The sequence below is a fragment of the Pinus tabuliformis genome, chromosome J, assembly GCF_031772625.1.
Source record: "Pinus tabuliformis cultivar Carrire ecotype Pingquan chromosome J, CPIR1, whole genome shotgun sequence".
NCBI classification, from domain to species: domain Eukaryota; kingdom Viridiplantae; phylum Streptophyta; class Pinopsida; order Pinales; family Pinaceae; genus Pinus; species Pinus tabuliformis.
In genome coordinates this window covers 20,010,493-20,031,180 of record NC_142295.1, presented here as the reverse complement: position 1 = coordinate 20,031,180, position 20,688 = coordinate 20,010,493, and the positions used below count along the sequence as shown (strand labels likewise).

The 20,688-nt window shown below is 38.2% G+C and overlaps 1 protein-coding gene across 3 annotated transcripts in view; it reads left to right on the top strand.

Annotated features, from left to right (window-relative positions):
• Positions 1 to 16,026, top strand: part of LOC149225205 (synaptotagmin-1-like) — a 237,446-nt gene extending 221,420 nt beyond the window's left edge. For all 3 annotated transcript variants that reach the window (XM_089376991.1, XM_089376990.1, XM_089376992.1), the window contains one exon: positions 15,472 to 16,026. In XM_089376991.1, coding sequence (XP_089233117.1) covers positions 15,472 to 15,597 — 126 coding nt within the window. In that variant the 3' untranslated portion in view covers positions 15,598 to 16,026. The remainder of the gene's footprint in view (positions 1 to 15,471) is intronic.
• Positions 16,027 to 20,688: the final 4,662 nt, after the last annotated feature.

Genomic DNA, 20,688 nt, shown 5'->3' with positions numbered 1-20,688 from the left:
CCTTGGCTGGCTCTGCGTCACTCTTCTTGGGTACTGCACTGCTCTCCCGACACTATCTCTACCCCTCTGTCTCTCTGTCTCAAATGCCCCTCAGCTGCATCTCCCGATCGCTAATTCTATCTCTCTTAACAAACCCCACTCTAGAGAATAGAATCACTGATCACTCTGGTGTACTCTCCAACTGACCCTCAAGCCTCCTCTTATACTTTTCTTGTTGACATATCAACGGCCGAGATTCAGTCCCTAATCAACGGCTAAGATTAGATCTGGCTTGATCCATGTCTTTTGGACCATTCTAACATAGATTCATATTAATACAAATTAATATTTTATTTTCCCTAAGTTTAGGCTTAGGGACTCCATTAAAAATATTAATTATTTTAATATCTCCTTATCTGTTTAGAATCTGTCCAAACCCTTTCTGGGTATTGGAGATCTCATGTGCCCCAATCTCTCCACCAAATTTTGTGGCTAGATCACATCCAATGCTACCCGAAATCAACACTCCCTCTTAGCGAGGACTGTGCTCTAACAATACTCCTCACTGAGTATTATCCTGATCATCCGGCATCGGTACCTGTGCTGATGCTAGGCCTTTCTGCCCAACATCCTCTGCACCATGTACTGCTGCCCATGGTTGTGCCACTGCCATTGCTGCATTTGTACGACAGCTCCCTCTGCATTTGTGCTGCTATTGGTCTTTTCTCCCAGCACTGCATCTGCACTGCACCTCCTCTCATCATGTTGCATTGTGTTGCCCACTGCTGCACTGCAACTCAGTTACTGAAAAGTAAGTAACCGATCTCCCACTTTGACCTCCCTGTTGGGCTAGAGATAGCCACTGATGCTGAGGCTCTCTCTGTCGCTGACAAGTGCTCCCTCTCTGACCTTTGTGCTGCTGCAACAACTCCCTACATCTTGCACTGTTGCACACCTCTCTGTGCCATCCTGCACTAGTGCAACACTCTTGTGCCTCTCACACTGCTGCAGCTTGCTAACCTTGCGCTGTCTCGGGACACTTGCGCTGTAGCTCTCTCTGTCGCTCCATCCACATCCATCTCTACCCACATCAGCCAGTCCTGCTACTCCTCTTCAGGGTTCCCATAGCAAGGTCTAATCCAAGAGGCTGGGTACCTCGAGGATCCTGCCCATCATCGCCTGTAGTCCGCCTGACTACAACTCAATGTCTCCACACTTCTTCTCAAGTGGCGCATGTGCATTCATGGCATAGTCATCGTCTGTCAAAACTTCCTTCTCTACCCGTGTTGGCGCTGCCTTAGTCTCGGAAGACTCTCCCTTACTCTTCTTCCTCGGACACTGGGTCGCATAATGACCCAGCTCCCCACAGTGGAAGCACTTGATCTTGGAGAGATCTTTCTTCTTCCGCTTTTCCTACTTTCCCTCAGATGCTAGGGCCACGTCTTCCTCCTCCTGCTTGACTTTGATCCCCTTGTTGCTGCTACCCATCTTCGACTGTCGTTTGATCTCTTCCTGGCAAAGAGCTGCCCACATCTCGTCCCAAGGTGGGAGAGTCCCTCTGCCCAGTATACTCTGGACAAATACCTCCCAGTCTTCTGAGACAGCATTCAGGGTTGTCCTCACCATCAGCTCCTGATCCGGTGTCGCCTCTATAGCAGTCAACTAATCTCAAATCTCATTTAGTCCTCCGAGGAAGGTGTCAATCGGTTCTCCCTTCTTCATCTGATACGACCTCAACTGATTCTCAAGCAACATTCGACTGCGCACAGAAGTATGCTGATACAACTTCTTGAGAGCCTCCCACATCTCAAATGTCGTTTCCTTCTCGGCTATGTGTGGTACTACATGATCCTTGACCCCGTCAAGGATGATGCTCTTGGCCCTCGCCATTGCCTCCTCGTACTTGTCGTTATCATTGGGGTCGACTGGGATAGCTATTACCTTCAAGGCGAAGTTCTTGACATGATTTCTGTCAAGTATGGATAAGATTCTGGCCTTCCAGTCTGGGAAGTTCGATGCTCCGTCTAGCCTATCCTGATCTCTTACTCCATGTAGTGCCATGATGCTCCTCTACTTCCCTCCTGGAAGTTCTCTGTTCGACTCCTCTGAGTCTCTACTTCCCGTCTGGAAGTTCTCTTCTGGACTCCCTCTGAGTACTAATTTCCCTCCTGGAAATTCTTCTGCTGTTGTCGAGATGCCCCCTACTCTGATCGTCTTGTGCAATCGCACCACTGATCTGGGTTACTCAGCTAGAAACCCTCAGTAGAAACTCCTTTGGCCTTGCTCTATCGGGTACTGTTCTGACTACAGTACCTCACTAGCTCCACTCTACAATATTCCTGCAACCTTCTAAACCCCAGCAACTTGAAGGTGAGAGCTCCTAGGCTCTGTGCAATCTCAGCACCAGCAACTCGGCCTCCTCAACCAACTGCATCAGCCCTCCCAGCGACTGTGTGGCTCTACATGAGGCTTCTTTTGCCTTCCTTAGCCTTTGCACTGCCTCTTCCCAGCTCACCCTTGATGACGCAGGCATTGCGACACCCTTCCTTGTTGTTGCTCTGCTAGAAACAACTTTTGTCACCTCGGGACAGCTGTTTTCTGCTGCTATTGCTCTGCTCGCGTGATGTCCTTTAGTCCTCTTGTGATCTAAAATCATGCTCCGATACCATGTTGAAGTTTCTAAATTTACTTAGTTAGAAACCCTCCATGCACTTTATCTGATTTATTCCTACCTAGTTGTTATTTTCCTTAACAAGTTATTTACAATGTAAATACTGAAAATAAACACTAGTGCATGCTCAACATATTACAGATCAGCAACTAAAAGAAACAGAAACAAACACACCATATGACACCATTATTTTTGGACTAATGTCCCCGGAAAAATCCAATGTGAGAAAACCGGTGCAGCTATCCAAGGGTTTTCTTATTAAGCAATGTTAGAGTATAATCTGGGTGCTGAAACTAGCCGTTAGGTAGACGCCCCATAGTGAGAGGTGTTGCGATGAATCCAGTGGATCATCCTCATGGAGGAGGTGAGGGACGGAGTCACTCACTATTCATATGGTGAGGGACGCACTAAAGGAGGTAGGCCTTCGGTGTCGCCTTGGGGAAAGCCCACCAAAGCTGGCTTCCTTCATTCATTCACCGATCGAGACAGTAGGCTACCCAATAGAGAATTTCCTTGGCAATAATACCTCTCAGTTTCTGACAAATCTCCTGGCTGAAACCCCGGATAATCCCTCTGGCAGCTACTTAGTAGTGCAGCTATCTAAGGGTTTTCTTATTAAGCGATATCAGAGTACAATCTCGGTGCCGAAACTGGCCTACCCAACAAAGAATTTCCTTGGCAATAATACCTCTCAGTTTCTAACAAATCTCCTAGCTGAAACCCTGGATAATCCTTCTGGCAGCTACTCAGCAGAAATCTGCCCCAGAAACCCCAACGTCAACCTCTCTCTGGAGTCTGGACTACGTCAGCCCCTCTCTGCCTCATGTTGGCCCTGCGTCACCCCGGATGGGTCTGCGTCAGCGCTGGGAGGCCCTGCGTCAACAACGCTAGCCTCTCTGAGGCTCTTCATAGCTCCCGGCTGCCTCTACATGGCCCTGCGTGAGCCCTCGCTGGCTCTGCGCCACTCTCCTTAGCTACTGCATTGCTCTCCCGACATTATCTTTGACTCTCTGTCTCTCTGTCTCTCTGTACTCAAATGCCTCTCAGCTGCATCTCCCGATCACTAATTCTATCTCTCTTAGCAAACCCCGCTCTAGAGAATAGAATGACTGATCACTCTGGTGTACTCTCCAAGTGACCCTCAAGCCTCCTCTTATACTTTTCCTATTGACATATCAATGGCTGAGATTAAGTCACTAATCAACGGCTAAGATTAGATCTGGGTTGATCCATGTCTTTTGGACCATTTTAACACAGATTCATATTAATACACATTAATATTTTATTTTCCCTAAGTTTAGACTTAGGGACTCCATTAAAAATATTAATTATTTTAATATCTCCTGATCTGTTTAGAATCTACCCAAACCCTTTCTGAATATTGGAGATCTCATGTGCCCCAACCTCTCCACCAAATTTCGTGGCTAGAGGACATCTGATGCTACACCAAATCAACAGCGCAGAGCCTAAGGAGGGCCAGCGTGGGAGATGCAGAGGCTCCAGAGGCTGACACATAGCCCAAAGAGGCTGACGCTGGGCCAGAGAGGCTGACTCAGACCCTAGAGGTTGATGCTGAGAGATTTCGTGGGGCAGATTGGGGTTGATATCTGTCTCCGACTGAGAGGTACTACTGCCGAGGGCATTCTCTGTTGGGTGAGCCATTTTTGGCACCCAGATTGTATTCTGAAACTGCTTAATAATAAAACCCTCTGATTGCTGCACCAGTTTTCCCACATTGGGTTTTTTCGGGGACATTAGTCCAAAAATAACGGTGTCACTTGTATGTTTGTTTTTTTCCTTCAATTGATGATCTCTATGTGTTGAGGCTGTACTTGTATTTATTTTCAGTATTTACATGGTAAATAACTTGTTAATTAACAGAACAAGTAGGAAGAAATAAATCAGAAAGTACAAGAAGGATTTCTAACAGTTAGACTTAGAAATTCCAACAAATACCAACCACATTAAATAAAGGTAATAAAACATGGAAGTAGTGTAAGGAATTAATGACCAAATATCATTTAATAAAACAAATATTTCTCCCCTACCATAATATATATGACCACCGCTAATTTTCAGAGGGAGCGCGCTGGAGGCAAAGGCTCACTCCACCTGTGACTGACTCAAAACCGTTAATTAAACCTAGATATGAAGACAGTGGGAGAGGATGGTGAATGGGGAATGTTATAAGAGAATTAAGGAGGATAGAAGGGAAATTCTTTGGGTTCTTACACAAAACAAAGAATGAAATACGAAGAAAGTCTTAGACAAAGAGAAAATTTGAGCAGTTCTTCTTGAAGCTTTTGGGCACGGGGGCCAAATTACTTTGAACTTGAAGTATTTTGGAGCTGGTTACCAAGCTTGTGCCCAATTTGGCTGGGAGGTTTTTGGTCTTTTGGTAATAAGAGCGAATTTGGAGCGCCAACAGCCCAGGATTGACCTCAACAGCAAAAACAATTTCCAGTTATTCTTTTGCAAATTTAAATTTTGTAAACCCCAATTACTGTCTGGTTTAAAATTCCACAATTAGGGTATTACAATCTGCTATCTGGTTAAAAATTCCACAGTTACGGTATTACATGCATGCCTGGTGGACAGTTAATGCTTTGTACTGTGAGGTGCCACTTTCATTTCATTTATGTATTAGTTGAAAACTTGATATGCTTTTCCTTGCTCGATATTTGCTATTTTGCTATATTTATATATCTTAGTTCAATATTGAGTTACCTATTGAGACTGAATATTTGTCCAGATTTCTACAGGGTTTTGCTTGCAAAAATTAGCAACTTTTTTCTGGAAAATAAGAACTTTCATAGTTTTTAAAAGTTTACAAAACTTTTACCAAATCCTTAACTTTTTGACAATTATAAAGTTTTTTCATTGTCTCTGCAATTACAAGAAATTATAGTTCCTTGAAATTTTTGGTTCATCTTCAGTCCATTCCTTAGTTTTGTTCACAAATAATGAGTTTTTCAACTAGCTATCATTATCTTTAAACTGTCTGCAGACTACAAATCTAGATTTTTTGATATTGTAAACATCTTGAAGGGGTTTTTTAACTCTTGAATAAAGAATCTTTAATTGATACCTTTTGATCTCGTCTTTATTTTCCAATGGAACTTTGTTGGGGAGGCATCATCACCTAATTAATGCACCTGTAAGTTGAAAATCTAGAAAGCCTGCAATGGTTTCTGTTACCAATCAAATTGTATGTTAAGATGATGAAATCTCCAGAGTCGAAGCCACACCATACAATCTGAGTGGAACCTCAATAGATCACCCACTGCCACTTCAGCGACCTACCTTGCATCTTTAGGCCAGCTGTCCTCCAGCTTCGAGGGGGGTTCCCCTGAAGATCACTAGGGCATAAAACATAAGGAGCAAGGTGATATTGACAGTATCCCCGATGAATGAATTGAGTTTTTAGAGGAAAAAAGAAAACAATGGAGGAATGTGCATATTGGTGCCAATATTCAAAGGCGATGGGAGTCAAGGGAATGTTAGGACAAGAGGATATCAAGAAGTATGACCCTCCTTAGGTTGGTTGCTCAAAATAATGCATCGAGGAGAAGATACTAGTATCAAAGAGATGGGTAGTTTCTCAGACAATCAGGGTAAACTGCAAGGTCAATAACCCACTAAAGAGGATTCCTCAATATCCTCCTTGGAAGGTGAGGGTTTGATAAGCCATATTTCTCTTCAAATTTATGCTTTTGTTGACGCATTATTTGACAATTTGGAGAGCATTGATTCTGTAGAAGAGCCCACTAAAGATAACAAGGGTTCACATATGCTTGTTCCCCCCTGTGAAGAAGAAGAAAACAAACAAGAATATGAAGTTATTCACTCATTTTCAGATTGGTAATCGTAGTTGGCATGTAAGTTATAGTTTTATAGAGATCCTGTCTATTATACAGATTATGAGTTTTCTAGGGCTAAAAGTGCAGATTCTTTGTCTCTTGGGCAGCGTTGCATACTGAAGCTAAAATTCATAAATTTTCATGAGTAGTAAACAAACATATTCTTTCATGAGTAATGCATATCTTTTTCAGTTTATAGGGCATTCTTATGATAGTCAAAGTTTAGAATTCCAGCCATGCTTTCTCATAGATGGAGCAGATATTTTTGCAGCACATGGGGCATGTTTCTGGTCATAGAACTGCAGAAATTTTCTAGCCACTAATGACTTCATTTCTTACGCATTTTGTGCATAAAAACTCGGTTGAAGCATATGTTTTTGGAGTTGTATTTTGTATGGGACAACAAAATATCAGTTTGGAATTTATTGCAGAAATTTCCAGCCACCAAGAAGAGGGCAGTAATCCCAAAATTATGAGATTTTTTTCCAGATCTGATCGTTTATCCCATACTTCATCTACATGGAGGTTAGAGGGAAGCAAAGGATGTTTTTGTGGATATTTTTGGAGCCGCATCAACCCCTTGCTCCTTGAGGGTGTTATGGATGATGTTTCATGCTTGAATGAGGGGCTGTCCTATATTGATTTCAGAGAGGATGATTATAACAGCCCTATCCACAATGGATAGAGCAGGCATGTAGTGGCACATGCTCTTCGTATGGTGATGTTTATTTTGGTTTCCATTTACATGACTAGATTTTTTCAGCCGTGTTATGATGGAGATTCTAGCCCATATAATGCTTGATACTTGATGCAACCTTGTTCTGGTTCATTACCCAAGATACTAGCATGGTTGCATTGGTTATATGATTTCACCTAGCATTTTATTTCTTCCTAGTTGAGAGTAGGATAGGAAAATTTGACTCAATATCATAAGCAATAGAATAGAAGTAGTTGTTTATTTCATGATCCCTTTGGCAATTTGCATTCTTTGTAAACCCGAATTTTGAAGACTTCATAATTTGAGCAAGAACATTGTGGACCATATGTGGAGTTTCGAAGTGAGAGTCTTGACCTCTATCACCACATGTTTTATCTCCTCCTTACAATAGGATATAGTAGGTACGTTAGATATTTGAGGTTCTTAGTCACTCTCACGAAGAGTGCATGTCCCCATATGGGCTGTTACCCCTCATATATTAGGAGGATTATTTCAAGTAGGAGACCTTGCCCAAGTAGGTTGTGTTTGGAGAATTTTGGCTTTGGGGCCTGTTGACCACTATCAACGATCCATAGCAGTACACCCACTTTTTTCGCAAAAGAGATAGCGCTCAATCAACGTGTCCGTGTCATTCGACTATCATCATTAGCCTAATCATGTTATATTGTAAACCCAGTCTGCATGTGTAAATTGTAAATAATCTCAGCAGATCCGTGTCATGTATGTAATTGCCTAGGTAAACCTAATTTTTTAGTGATGATCTATGTTCCATGATCGGCAAAGTTTTCCTTCAGCTTAACCCCAAAGCCGGAATGGATTTTGTCATTAGAATCTTAGGGGAGTCCTAGTGTGTTAGATCGAGTCTATGTAAAAGTGATTTGGAAATAATCCTAACTATTTGGTTAGGCTATTTTATTACAAATTGCTTGATCTGCTAGATTATGTTTGTGTCGCACAACTGGGTAGTCTATGAGGGTCTATGTCAAATGGGTTTTCCCCCTTGAGATGTAAAAATGTAAAAATCATGATGTAAAATGTCTTGAGGGTTAGAAAAATAATTCATCCCCTCATAAGTCCTAGTTCCTAGGTAATTTTAAATTTTCCACAAATTCGAGGGTCCTTTGAAAAATTAAATTTTAAAAGGTCCAGGGACTAAGGTTAATTGATTATTTTGCTAAAATTTTATGCCCTTGGTCCCTAGGGTTAAGTCAAAGTCAAAATTTTGAGGAAATTAATTCAAAATTTTAATTTTTGAATTAATTAAAATGCATTTAATTGATAATTTCGAATTTCTTCAATATTTAAAATTTCAACAGATGAGATTAAAAGAAATTTTGATCCTCATCAACGGTCAAGATCGCTTTGACAAGGATCACTCGAACTAGCCGTTGGAAGATTTGTCTTTAAATAGGAGGTCAGTTGTCAGTTGAGATCATTGGATCTTTGAGTCGTGTGCTAAGTGAAAGCTCTCTTGTAATCGTTTTTCATGTGCAATAAAGAAAGACTTTGGGGTTAATTTCTGCTGGTGTTACTCTTCGTGGAAATGTTGTAAGATGTTTTATTTTCATGCATAGGTTTAAATTTCAACCATTGATGATAGCTTTATGAAGAGTGATTTTAAACACAGGTATCTTGTTTTGTCATTAGGGTTTGAGTGGTAGTTTAAATTTTGAATATAATGGCAGGTATCTCCATTAGATCTGAATTTTATTGTCGTTCTCTCTCTATGTTAATGGTTGAATTAAGTTGTGCAGGAAATTCTTGATTTTGAGATCATCAAGCATTCGGGGAAGTTTTCAGTTGGACCAGCCAACTCTCAATCAGCATTTTCTGAAGAGCCCAGCTGGTTTTGATCCTGGGCTTATTATTAGAGCTTCCGTTGTGGATGCATGAAGGGTTTTCTGAAGCACCTCACCTTAAATTTAAAATTTTAAAAAATATGTGTGACATAATGACAGATCTGGCTGCTTAGAGCCTTTAATTTGTGAATATTGTAATTATTTAGCTATTTTTGGGGTTTTTAGTTTCATCCTTGCATATATTGTTTCTGGGCGTTTTGTTTTGCCATTGCAGGTTGCAAATCTGAAGAGGAGATTTTGCTTGAAGCCAGATCTAGGCCCTGGAGGGTAAGATCTGGCCTCAGAGTCAGCTCTTGCAGGGGTTTCTGAAGAAATTTGAAGGTTTTCCAGGCCTGGTGTTTATCTTTGTTACAGGAAAATTTTCGAAATTTTTTTTTAGCAGGCTATGGGATTGCTGCCAAACCTCCACACAGATTTCTCCCACTGGCCAGTCTCTGCTCTCTGCCTGTAAATTACTGCCTTCTCCATTGCTCCACGCCATCTCTCACGTTGCCAGCATACCTGCAACTGCGTCTCACCACGCCTTTCTTCACGCAACTTGTCCATTGAACTACCTTTCTCCCTCGCTGCTCTGAAATCCTGCTAGTTCTCCCTAGCTGCGTACCCAGTTCTTCCATCACCATTCCAATATGCCCTCATCGTACTGCCTCCTCCTCGTCAACCTGCACGCTGCAAATCCAGCTCTCTCTCGCGTCTCCTCCACGCATTTCTACTCACCTGTGCGTGGATCCAGTGTCCACTCATTGCACCCCTAGCTCTTTCCTCCATTGCTGCTGCCTAGCCTCATCTTCCAGCTCCACGCAGCTTCAATCCTCACACTGTCGTCAAACCTTGTGCATTGCCTCCTTCTCTGCGTTTTCTCAAAACCCACTGCACGCGTCTAGCCTAGCTCCCCTACGCAGTCATCACCAACCTCCTCGTCGTTTCTCGATTTGCCCACATCCTCTACGCGTTCATTCTTTTGTTCTGCCTTGCCCGTTGACAGTCCATCGAAGTGTGGTCTCTCATCCCTATCCATGTGAATCCCTTGCTTCCAAATGCAGTTTCTTTGCTCCGTACTCCGTCGCACCTGCAAAACACATACACGCAAACAAGTGAAACATTTTGACTTTATGCGTTTAGTTAGGGTTAGCATAATTAAATTGCATTCAATTCTTAGGTTAGCATATTTTTTTTGTTGTATATTTGATATGATTAGATTTTAGCTTTAGAATTAGATTTTGATTTTATTTAAGTTAGGTTCTAGTTTTAGCTTTGGATATATTTAATTTTAGTTTTGTTCTATTTTTATTTTGATTTTAAAATAAATCCAAAATAAAAAATCCAAAAAGCATAAAAAGGGTTAGTCTTTAGGCTATGATTCATTTTGTTTAGATTCACATATAAAAATAAAAAATAAAAATAAAAATATAAAAATATAAAAAATATAAATAAAAATATAAAAATATAAAAAATATAAATTTTGAGCAAATTGGATGTGTTTGGTCACTTTAAAATTTGAAAATCTTTTGTTGATCATTTATTGTATTAAGTCTTGCTTAGCAAATTGAGAAAAGGATTTTCTAAGTCTGTGGATTTAAAGTTTCTTTGTGCTAAAGATTTTTGTGGTATTCACAGTTAAATGAGCTTAGATTCTTATATTTAAAGATTAACTATTTGAAAGGGGTGAATCATTTTTTGAAATTGGTTAGCATTTGAATTTCATGGATGAGTAATGAATTCATATCTTTAGAAATTTGATTGCTGGAGCATTGCTAAGTCATTAAAATTGATCGTTATTGCTTGAATATTTTAATGCTCATTGTATGCTAGACATTCTGGTAAGTATTTTCAAGCAATTGTTAAAAGGTTTGTTCACTTTTCTATTTCTTAAGCAGCAGCAAACCAATTACTCGGTTTTCGCTTCATCTAGCGAAGGCACTGATCTTAAGCATTTAAGATCTAATAAAAATTTTCGATCAAGTGCTTGATTCCCTCGTTGTGTCTCCCAAGCCAGCTGATTCCCAGTTGGTCCTCCTTTATCTCATAAGGTCTACTCCCCTTAGCCTTAGGGAGATGGCTTAAACGGAGAGATCAGGGATCAGGATGACAGCCCCCAGTCTGAGCATTGTCGCGGTGCCTGGACACTCTGTGCGACAACAGAGCCAAATGTTGGCATTGTGATGGATATTGGCTTATTGATTATCATATTTTTGTTGGGAGCTTGCATTTTGCATGTGTGGAATGTTTGGTGCTTTGGTGGGGATTCACTTAACATAATACACATTTGGACTATCTCCCTAGCAAATGCAATTGCATTGTAAGGGAAAATTCTCAATTAAGGGTTTTCCCTAAGTATTATGTTTCATTATTTGATATGATTGATCAATGAGGTGACATGTTGGTTTGCCTAGCATGGATCCTCACGTATGTTGGAAGCAAACACTCATCAAGTTAGGGATTTCTAATTTTTCAGTGTGATTATTTGACCCTTTAATACTCTTTCTATGGCATTTATCGAGATTATTGTTGGCGTAATTGGAGAGACAAGATGTCTTCTTAGGGAGTGCTCCATTGGTGCACATTCTCCTAGTGTTCCATCGCTCTTTATTGTTTCGATGATTATATATGGTCAAACCTCCTACATAGACATTTTCCTAAGGCAAACTTGCTCTCTTGCCCATGGTTTGATATGAGTTCAAGTTCACACAATGATATGTGGTTTGAGGGGACTTCATGCTTGTATTGCAATTTGTGCCACTCGTGCACATTCTTCTAGGTTGTTGACTTACTGTTTGAGGAGTTTGGTAGCTCTTGCACATGGATCTAGGGTTTGGCACATGCTCCTAGGTCATCCTTCTCTTGTAGGTTGTTATAACAACCTAAGTGGATCTTCTTGCCCACATTCCTATGGTAATTCTTGAAGGATAAATTGATTATTTCTTGTGAGACAGTGCTCTAAATACCAGTCTACCATTCCTATTCTTGGTGTGGTTGTCTTCTCAAGGTGTTGGTGATACATTTATTGAGGGAGATAAGAACTATTATTGGCACACTCTCATAGGGCACACCTTCTCAGGGAGTATTGCATTGTTATTTGACCTAGTTATTGTGGTCCACCTGGCATGCTCTTCAAGTGCACATCTATGGAGGTACACTTTATTGATTTGGCTGTAGACCTAAGGAGTTATAACCAACTACCTTAGCACACTTCTCAAGGGCACACTTCCCCGTGAACTATTTTTATGTTATCCTGCGAGCCCATTGCACACATCTCAAGGGCACTTCAATTTGGGGATTATTATATTATTTGTTGATGGGAAGTTATAACAACTATTGCACATGCTTCTATGGTGCATGTACTCTCATGTATTCTTTTATATTAAGGCTTGGCCAATGCAGTCCAAAATATTCCTTGTACTCATCCCAAGGGCACACCTCTTCTAGGTGATATTTTACATTATTTTGATGGTTGAATTTCCTTCTTGGAGAGCACCTTCTTTTGAATTAGCACGTATCAATATGTTATTGAAGGACACTGTTGGAGGTTACACTTGAAGAGAATTCCAAAGGAGAAGAGGACAAATGGCACCTTGCATTTGCTTGCATGAGCATGTTGTTTGAGGATGAAGACATGTGGCACTCTCATTTAAGTACCAACACTATTTTATTATTCTATGAGGACATTTAGCTTTGGAGTGTCCCTTTCATATTTTTACTGTAGTATTTTCTTTGGATAATAAAGTGGATCTAGATCCTGCTAATAATCTATATAGGGATTTGCTCTATCCATTTTGGTATTGTTGGATTTGGGGATTTAACCCCTTGGAGCTTAGTTAAATATCTTGAAGGAAAAAAAAATTAAGGATATTTCTTCTTGTGGCATATGTTTGGACTTGTAGAGTTGAACACTAAAGCTAAAAACACTTGCATGAAATTGGTGGTGGTGGACTGTAATCCGAGTAACATTTTGTTCCTTTTTTGGAAGAGGATTTACTGTGGGTTGTCCAGGTCCTCATAATATTTGTATTTATAATTGGAGATGTTAATGTGTATCTTTACTCCTAATCAAGTGTTGGCTGCCATTCACATTTTCTATTGGTAAATACACATTCATACCTGTTTGGAACTACTCCCTAATTTGAATTTTCGCATATAATTTCCGTAATAGTGGACAGCAATATAGGGTTGCTTGTGGATTGTTAACCTCAGTTGCATTCACTCCTGATCTCATTCGAAAGAAGCTCATGGTTGCTGCCCTTCATAATTGATCCTTGATTCCACTTACCCAATTGATTGACACTAATCATGGTCCACCCATTGCCTTATAAAATTACATGCTACAAATTCTGTTTTGCTAGAGCTTAACTCTTCACTTCACCTTGAGCTTCCATTGTATATCTCAGGTAATCCTATCTTAGGGATACCCCCTTGTGTCCAGGGAGAGTCAGCCTGAAGTAAGACAGGAAGTTACTGTGGTGACAACAGGTAGCCCCTCTTGGTTCCTCCAAGGTAAGGGAGGTTTTGGGTCATGACAGTGACTACTATGTCAATTCCTACAACCTAAATGACACAAATCCTTTGTCGCCATAACTACTAAGGAACCAAACGTGTACTTGCTTGAAATTTTTCACGAAGGAAGTTGTGATTTTGTTTAAGCCTTTAGGTTATTGATAAGGTGTCCATCCACTTATGAAACCATGGCTCAAATGGTAGAATACATGTTATGAAGGTAGACTGTTTTTCTCTTCTTGCAACAACTTGTATTCAAAACAATACCAAAAATATAACACTAAGCATCCTTCTGAGTGATCTGTGAGTTTAAAGCCACATCAGAAGTTTACATCCCTGGTTCAACACATTGGTAGGGTTTCTAGTGGTGGACCGAGTAATTTTCTGAACCCTGGGCATTATGCACCTTTTGTAAATGCAATCTCCTAAAGGCATTAAAATGTTACTTAAGAATTACAACTATTATATCATAGTTCATTTAAGTTTCAAGGCTACATTTTGCTTCAAATGTTTTCCCTGAAATAAATCTCAGATAACCTTTCCATGGAGACAACACTGAGTCATTTCTCACAATGTACAAGACAAATCCATTGTCGCCAAAAGTACTTATGAACCAAATAGGCAATTTCTTGAAGTTTTTCTTTATGGAAGCTGTGATTTTGTTTTAGTTTAATGATGATGTGCTCCATCCATTGATCAAACAGTTGATCATATGTTAGACTTAATGTTTTAAATGGACTGAACAACAAGTTTTCTGTTGTATTGTCTCCTTTCTTTCCTTTCAATTACAAAAGCCTGGCAAAACACTCCACTGCAAGTCAGTTTGATACCACAAGGCCTATCTCCCGTCCAAGTAGGGCTTCATTACATCAATACTAGTGTGATGATAGAATAAATGCACCTTTACTGTCATGACATGTCAATTAGAAATGTGAAGTGAATCATCTAAATTTGATCTAGAGATTCATGTGTATCTTCCAAAGTTTTTGCTACCAACATTGTGGCAAGTGGCAGTGCCAATGGACCCTGCGATTACCATCAAAAAGCACTATTACCTTGCCTTTACATTATACTGCTACTGATTTCTTTCACCTGTTAAAGGTGAAAGAAATATCTAGGTGCCCATGGGAGTGTGTCTAGTGGCAAACAGCAAGGTGATCAGGCTTGTATCAACATGAAGATGTGGGTTAAAAACACACCAAGTGGGTGCAGGATGAAGCTAGTTGTGGTGACTTTGATGGAATAGATAAACCCCTCATTATCAGTTGCTTGCTAAAGAGATTATGTAGGAAGTATTTCTAAAAAAAACAGAAGTATAGGACTCAGGAGTGTACTCTGTTTCCTGGCTTGAAAATGTGGAAGAGTACAAGAAGCAAACTCTTTTGAACATTTGAAAGGATAGAGACATTGTACCATCAATTCTATAACGACAACTAGATTCATTCAATCCTTGAAACTTTTATAGATTTATAAAATTATATGTTTATCCTTGATAGACCAATGAGCACTATTTTGGAGGAAGCTTATCAGAGGAATTAGGTTGATCGATGCTTGGTAAGTGAGATTTAGCAGTTTATAAGATTACAGAGGAATGCAATAAAAATGAAATCAATGAATCTATTAATGCCATATATTTTATTGTGCTGAATTCTTTGGTTTGGGGTACAAATCTTTATAGTCTGGATTCTAGGCACAGATGAGCTAAATTTGATTATAAGAGGTCTTTGTGTTTGGTAATCATGTCATGCATGTGAAAATCTCCCAGGGATGTTTAGCTTGACTTAGTAAATTCATTTTGAGATTTACGTGGTGTAAACAAACTATTGTACTAAGAAATTTTAATACAAGTATCACACTGGAAGATTTGCTAATACAGTCCTTTTTCTTTGACAGGAAGATCTCGGGTATGTGGATATTAATCTGTCAGATGTTGTGAATAACAAACGAATCAATGAGATTTATCATCTTATTAATTCAAGGAATGGAAAAATTCATATTGAGTTGCAATGGAAAACTTGATGTGTGCATTCCCAGAGACTCGGATCTAGCATGCAGTCATTGCTTTTCCTTTATGATTTTATTTAGAATGGTGCTTTCTCAATCTTTTGCAATCAGCAATGACATATTTTTCATCCTAGCCTACAAGAAAAATAATGATGAGGAAAACATTTGTATTGTACAAAATGGCTTTTCTGCATTTTAAGTCCATTAAGAGTCCTGTGTACATGACCTGTGAGTGTATGCGCAAGTAATTGTACCATTATTTTACAAAGTTGAAAGGCATCCTTTTCTTTGCTTCTGTTTGTTATTGATGCTGTAAGTTGAAGGCTCTTCTTTGACTCTGTAATCTATCTGTAATGAAACATTTCAAGGATCATTCATTTCACGATAATAAATTGGCAATAGCATCTATTACATTGAAGTATGTGATGCATTGACCTTTATATATTCTGTTGAACAGACATTATTTGTGTTACAGGGTCACACTATGTCTAGAGTTTGACCAAAATTAGAGTAAAAGCAGCATTGCATAATGGATACCACTATTACATGTTAAAAAACAACACTTTCGGAGCATTTTAAAAATCTTTATAGCTCAATTGTCCACTTTTGATGATTTCATTGTGTTTCTGATATGTCAAAGTTACTCCATTACTGCCTGCCTTAAAAGAATGTTATGTTATTGATGAAAAATTTGTAGATACGTTTTCCTCCGACTTCTTATCAGCAATGCTTAAAGTCATAACACGGTTGTCATCTTTGAGAAGTTGGGCACTGCTCGTGTTTAGTTCAAAATATGGTCTATACTACTCGAATCTTCATGATCAATAAATTTAGTCTCATGGTTGTAAAATATATACAACACTACAATTCTATTTCATAAATATCGAGATGATTTGTGCTTGTTAACAGAGATAGTTCGTGGTCAAAGATGTAATATATATGAACTATTAGCACTACAAATTTCAATAAAAGGTATAAAGTAACGCATACAATGTCTTTAGCACGCAGATTGTCGTCGAGAGATAAACAAAATGTGTTTTTCATACAGAGACCCAGATTCAATCTCCCTGGGAATATCTTGCTGTGCTTATATCAAATTGTTAGCTGAGACTAGACAGTTTGTCCTAAGCAGTGGGCAGATGATACCAAGTACAAGTCTTGGGTGTATTTGGAAGAATACATTTTCTAGTCTATAATGGTCTTCCCCAAAAGGTATTTAACCACCATGAAAATGAAAAATAAAGATATGGCATTTTTACATCTGGCCTAAGGTTGTGACATATTGTGCAAAAGAAACAAGACTTGGATGGAACAAACTAGCAAATGGTTTAATAAATGGGGAATTTACTTGAACATGTACCTCACAAATAGTAAAGGGATAAAGACTTTTGTTATGGATAAGTTCCACAAGTGTACTTGGGATAAAGAGCTAAGGAAAAAGAGAAAATACTATATTGAAAAGTTTAATTCTACTGGTAACCATCTGCAAAAAGCATACATAGGGGTCAATATCTCATGGAGAACCAAAACGCTTATTGCTCAATGAAGAACTAACTCTCATCAACTCTGTTGTGAAACAAGGCATTAGAAAAGACCAAAAGAAGTTTGGGGAGAAAGTGTGTACTTTTTGCACTGCCGAAAAAGTGGGAACAGAAAAGCATTTCATTTTAGAATGTAAGGCCTTCAAAGAGAGCAGGGACAGTAACATAGCGAGCTGAGAAATACATCTCTATATTTCTAAAAAAACAAACCTACCAAAGACAACCAAGCCTAATTTTAAGTAATTTGGTATTGACGTAAATCCTTGTGCTTCAACCTTAAATGTGAACATTTTATCATCCTCGTTAATTTTCAAACTTCTGCTGAACATTGATATTACAAGCAACTCCTGTTTTGCCCAATTTACAAATTTTGAATAATAATGAATAGAAAAGGGAAAAAAATACATGTAAGATCTTCATTTATTTTTTCTAAAATTATCTTTTGTATATTAAAACACAGTATAATACTATTAAAATCCAAAAAGTAATAAATCAAGGAGATCGTGTTCAAATGGGAAATCAAGTGATCTTCTTTTTCATTGAGATCCAATATCAGTCACCTGGAGAACACGTTTGCGTTATCTTGTGAACTTCAAGGGATGACACCGGGTGCAAGATTATTTGTCATCTATTGAAATTGCATTAACTAAGCACAGCCATCCCGTTTTAGGTATTGTCTGAACAGACAAGGCAATGTGTAAGTGTTTGTGCAGCAATGCTGATTTAAATTCATGATCAATGGGAAGGAAAGGAATACTCATTCTTTTCAAGTGACACATTTTCAACATGGTTTCTTTGTGTTCAGAGGGATTGTCTGGAACAATATGGATGTTAGTTTGAATTTTGGGGATTAATAGAAAAGTAAGATGGATTCTACATCATGAGTTTTTTCTGAAATTATTTTTACTAAAAAGTGAGTGATCCATAGGGAAAAAAGAAATCTCCTTGGATAGCTAGTCAACAGGTACCCCTATAAATAATATTACCAACTTAACGAAAACTATAATTTCAAAATGAAAACTCTAGGCTATAAATCTCAATTTTTAACCAAAAAAAATATGACAAACGCCCTCTTTTTAGGGTTAAAATTCCATTTTTTTTAGCCATGACATTAAAAATCAAAATCATGATTATGGAAAACTTTGAAATTCCAATAATTTTTAATCATAGCATTAAAAGACCAAATATCATGAGAACAAAAAAAAATTAAAATCCCAACATTTTTCAACCATGAAATTAAAACCAAATATCACAAGTACAGAAACACTTGAAATTTCAATATTATTCAACCATGGCATTAAAGATGAAATATCATAACTATGAAAAACACGAAAAATCAAAACCTAAATTAGAGAATGATTTTACCGAGAGCAACTTTTTTTCAAGATTCAAATTATAACTCATTTAAAATCTTAGCGTGAGACAACTTGACCCCTATTGGGCACTAAAATTGCAATATTTTTTAAACTATGGCGAATAAAATCATCATTAGTATACATAAAATCATGAAAAACATTATTAAAAATAATGATGTAATGTAAAATAATAATAATAATTAAAATCATGAAAAAAAATCACTTTTTCCCAACAATCTTTTTAAATCAATAAAAAATGATTGCTTCTAGAGGTGCTCTACAACCCAATATAAGAGAAATGTGTAGGAGTTAAACATTAGATGTTAGATGCAAACTTTTTTCAATATAAAGGAGATCTGTGGATGTTAGATTTTTTAAATGTGGGCTTTATTGAATGATTATACTATATAAGTGAATGATTAAATTATTTTGATTAATCGAAATTGCAATAGTTGCAGCTAGTGACGAATCTGGATTTCACCAAGAAAATTTCTTAGTTTTACATTCCACGAACAAATTGATTATGAGCAATCGGCGATATCATAATTGATATCTTTCACTATTTTATTTTATCCAAGAAATAACAAATCAAATTTTAAATAATAATAAAGCAGTAAATGATGAATCAGTAAAATAAATAAGCGAACAAAGAAAATCTCTCCAGCACTGGACCATAGTGTAAATAGAGTCAGTAGTTTCTCTAGAGGCATATCTATTCCAGCTTGCAATGCCATCTTTTGCTTCAACTGTCAATATGTCAAATAGTTTACTAGGAGTTGCATTAAAGGGAGAGTATGTAGGAGAGTATGAATCGAGTTTTTATTTAGGTAGTATCGATTCTCTACAATCATTCTGTAAAGTTATAAAAAGGTTTTGGTTTCAATTTACTACCTTGGTTCATCTTCTAAATTTGCATACATTCTATAAAGTTATAAAAGGGTTTTGGTTTCGATTTACTACCTTGGTTCTGTTGAAGAATCTAGGGCAAAGTAGTGTAGTGTGATTCTTCGTTACTTGATAACAATTTGTGGAGTCTTTTTACTTTTCTTGTTAGGTTATGCTTCTTCTTCTTATTATTAGTGCATATGTTTGTACTTCATCAAACTACTACCAAAAGTTTGGCTTTTTTCCAGGGACAAAACCTCTCCACTCTTGAGAGGAAAACCCTTGGTAAGTTTTCTCTTATTGAATCTTCCTAGACCCTTGACTAGGATATCCTCCAAGCATAAGTCAAATCCTTCCTCTTTCTGCACTATAACTTCTGACACATGGACCTCTGTTTTGCAACACTTTGCTCCTCAGCACTTCATCCTTCTTCTGTTGCTTAGACTTCTTTTCTTCTTAGGAGAAACCCTAGAACATTAGGGCATCTTTACTTCGTTATAGGGAGAACCTTTTTCGCTTTCCTTTGGATACCGAGTAGACCTAGATACACATCTGAATGAAGCCTTGAAGTGTACTGCCTTCAACAATTGTCAAATCCGCAAAAGTTGACTTCTGAAATCTTCATACATGTGGATAGAAACCCTAAAAATAGTCTCCTTCTCGTTGTCTTTTCCTTCTTCTTCGTTGGTTGGGGAGGCCTTATAGTCCTTGTCTCTTAGCCCAAAACCAAGATATTTTTCACTATAATTTCTTGTTGTGGGAAGCCTCCTTTATCTTCATATGTGTGGTTGTTGATGCCCTAGAAAACATCTCCTTACCTTCACTGTTCTACCTCCTTATCTCGTTGTCCTTGTAATCTTTTTATTTTGTTTTTCTTCATCCTTCTTATTCCTCTTTCTTGCTTGTGGATTTCAAAGTGAAGTGATCTCAAATGAGGAGTGGACAACCTCTATAGATAGAGGTTTGTCCCTCCTCTTTAGGCCAACTTGACAGTTACCCTATAATTCATCTTTTATTCATTATTTTGTTGCTAAGAGACTTCGTTGATGCTAGGAGAGGATTTGACTTTTCTTGGAGGTGTTCCCATGACCTTGTATATTGACATACATGATGTAACATGCTCTCAAAGGGTCTCATCATAATTACATTTTGACTTTGACTTTCTAGAAGCACCTTAAAATGTGCTTGACCTATTTTCAATGAGAAAGAAACTCATTGATAAATACTATAAAAATAATTTATCTTTTCTTGAATAAATACAAATATCAAAATTACATTTATGAAGACCGAACCTAGTTACATTTCCTTCAACACTCCCTCTTAAC